The following is a 2,317-nucleotide window of genomic DNA, read 5'->3' as shown; positions in this document are numbered from 1 at the left end:
ACTCACAGATGCTTTTATACTCGAGATATATATTGCCTTTAGAATTTGAACTGTCATATTATTGCTCTGCTTTAACCTTCCCAGCTGTCTTAGATATTAATAATGCTGCAGTTATATTTTTACATCAATTATATATGTAAACATTCAACTGATTGACTGCTTGGACCTGAAACAGGCTGCACCTCAATGTGCTTAAACCATATTGACATTCTCCAAGTGAAAATAGAGAAAATAAAACTCCTGTATGCTTCATGCTTAATGGTGACTATATGCTTTTTCATTGCATTTGTTTTTTTAAGTTAAAACAATGGGAAGGGCACACCTTGATATGATCAGAAGAGCTCAATTGATCTGTATTTTGATTGCATCCAATCCAATGTCGCACAAAAGGAAAGAAAGATGGGATCAATCCAATCATGTCCAGTCAAATGTGTTGCACAAAGGGAAAGAAAGATGAGATCAAGATTATGCAAGCGTAGTGTGACACAGGAAAGCTGAAGAAGGCGACCCAGCCAGTGGAATGCAAGGAAGGAACAATGTTACTGTATGTTCTTGCATGCTGCTTTCTTTGTTGTTGCAAACTTGCAATATGTATATATATATATATATATCAAAGGAGTAATTGTATGATGATGTTTTGTGAAATTTGTTTTGCTAATTGCATCCGCACAAATCTGCGTGTATGAAGTATGTGTGTGTTTGTGTGATTGGAAATGAAAGGTCTAGTACACGTGGACGTCTTCTATTGGATATTGTTGGTAATGCTGTGTGTGTTTGGGCGGAACTCGGATACGAAAATCAATGCTTCCCGCGCGTTCTCTATATTTTATAGTATTTATTATAATAGGGATACGCACTCGAGTCCTTGAACGCCTGCTCGACTAGACGCGTCTCTTTGGTTTCTCTGGTCTTTGAGAGATGAGAGTGAGGGTGAACCTCCTCCTCTGATTGATCTTCTTGCTGCTCTGGAGGTGGATTCGATCTCACGTTCCTCTCAGGTTTTTGTTTTCTTGGTTTTTACTCTTTTCACTCGACTCGATCGCCTTGCAGTTTTTGGGTTTCCGGATATCGGGGCCGAAAGGGATCATCGAAAACCCTAGCTTAGCCTAGGGAGGGAGGGAGGGAGGGAGAAGCTTCTTCGGATTTTCAAGGTGAACAACCTATAATGCGATCCGATCGTTTCTTTCTAATTTTGTGCACGATTTACATTTCTTTTTAAAAAAATTTTATATGAGAATCAGCGAATAGATCGGTGCGCAAGATCGGAAATCGAATGAATCCGTCTGCTGATCTTCTTGATCATGGATGGATCCTACTCTTTCTTCAATTCCCTTTGTTGTTATTATTATTATTATTATTATTATTATTATGTCTTGCATCTGGATTTCTATGTTCGATCTCCGTTCCTCTTTGTATGGCAGCTCGCTCAGGGCACTTCCAGCCATGGATGGGATCGAGGTCATGCGCAAGCGCATGAAAACCACGGTATACACTTCCACAGCAGCCCAACCTCGTTTTTCTGTTTATATATTTAATTATTTATAATGTAATTTGAGCGAACAATATAAGAAGAAGAAGAGTAAATAAAAAAGCAGGAGGGTAGTGAAGGGGATGGAGGGGTGGAAGTGAGCGGGGAGGAAGCAGGTATTGGAACAGGATCGCCAGAGATGGAGGCCAACATCCAGCGCATCCTGGACAAAATTGAAGGCTTCACGAACCGGGTATAAATTAGAATCCCATTTGAATGAATTTCTGTTGCTTGATTGATCTCACTAATTTCCAAACGTATATATATATATCATCAAGGTTTCTGAGCTGTTGGAAGCTGGCAAGGCACTCTTCAGGGACCTCACCACTGATTTCGAGGATAGATTGATTGCGTGAGCTGTGATGTTTCTGATTGTCAAGTAATCACATCCTCTGAATGTATGCATTCATGAGCCCATTGTGCCATTTATGATGCAGGATTCACAGGGAGCAGATTGAGAAGTGGCAGGAAGAGATCAAGCAGCTTCGCATGATTGATGCGTCCAATGAAGCCACCCGGGCCCGTCTGCAGAACGCCCAGCTTCATATTCTTCAGAGTGTCCATGAGGACTAAGCTTACTGTGAGACTTCCCTTTTCTACTTTTGCTGCTATACTTGCTCTCTTGTCACTGCCATCTAGCAGACAATATATCATCTCTGCTAGCTTTTACTCTTCTCATGCTTGTTCTCATTAAGTAGTAGTAAAGAAACATGTCAGTGTGACTTTGTGATTTGAATCATTTGATGTTTCATCTTCTTTTCACGCATGCACACAAACACATACAAAACC

General features: G+C 40.5%; 1 protein-coding gene across 1 annotated transcript; it reads left to right on the top strand.

Annotated features, from left to right (window-relative positions):
• Positions 1 to 1,128: 1,128 nt before the first annotated feature.
• On the top strand, positions 1,129 to 2,238 carry LOC120254395. Its single transcript, XM_039262500.1, has 5 exons — positions 1,129 to 1,151; positions 1,422 to 1,485; positions 1,596 to 1,721; positions 1,807 to 1,880; positions 1,966 to 2,238. Exons 2-5 carry the CDS (start codon positions 1,444 to 1,446, stop codon positions 2,099 to 2,101), a joined length of 378 nt encoding a protein of 125 aa, XP_039118434.1. The 5' UTR covers positions 1,129 to 1,151; positions 1,422 to 1,443; the 3' UTR covers positions 2,102 to 2,238.
• Positions 2,239 to 2,317: the final 79 nt, after the last annotated feature.

The sequence above is a fragment of the Dioscorea cayenensis genome, unplaced genomic scaffold (assembly GCF_009730915.1).
Source record: "Dioscorea cayenensis subsp. rotundata cultivar TDr96_F1 unplaced genomic scaffold, TDr96_F1_v2_PseudoChromosome.rev07_lg8_w22 25.fasta BLBR01000432.1, whole genome shotgun sequence".
Lineage (NCBI taxonomy): Eukaryota > Viridiplantae > Streptophyta > Magnoliopsida > Dioscoreales > Dioscoreaceae > Dioscorea > Dioscorea cayenensis.
The sequence above is the reverse complement of the archived record's forward strand: the minus strand, read 5'-3'. Positions and strand labels throughout refer to the sequence as shown.

What these genes read in the sequence shown, in the direction of transcription:
- LOC120254395 (XM_039262500.1), top strand. Translation starts at nt 1,444, where the DNA reads ATGGATGGGATCGAGGTCATGCGCAAGCGCATGAAAACCACG. An exon ending in GCAAGCGCATGAAAACCACG is followed by an intron (nt 1,486 to 1,595) that starts GTATACACTTCC and finishes ATAAAAAAGCAG; the next exon opens with GAGGGTAGTGAAGGGGATGG. An exon ending in TTGAAGGCTTCACGAACCGG is followed by an intron (nt 1,722 to 1,806) that starts GTATAAATTAGA and finishes TATATCATCAAG; the next exon opens with GTTTCTGAGCTGTTGGAAGC.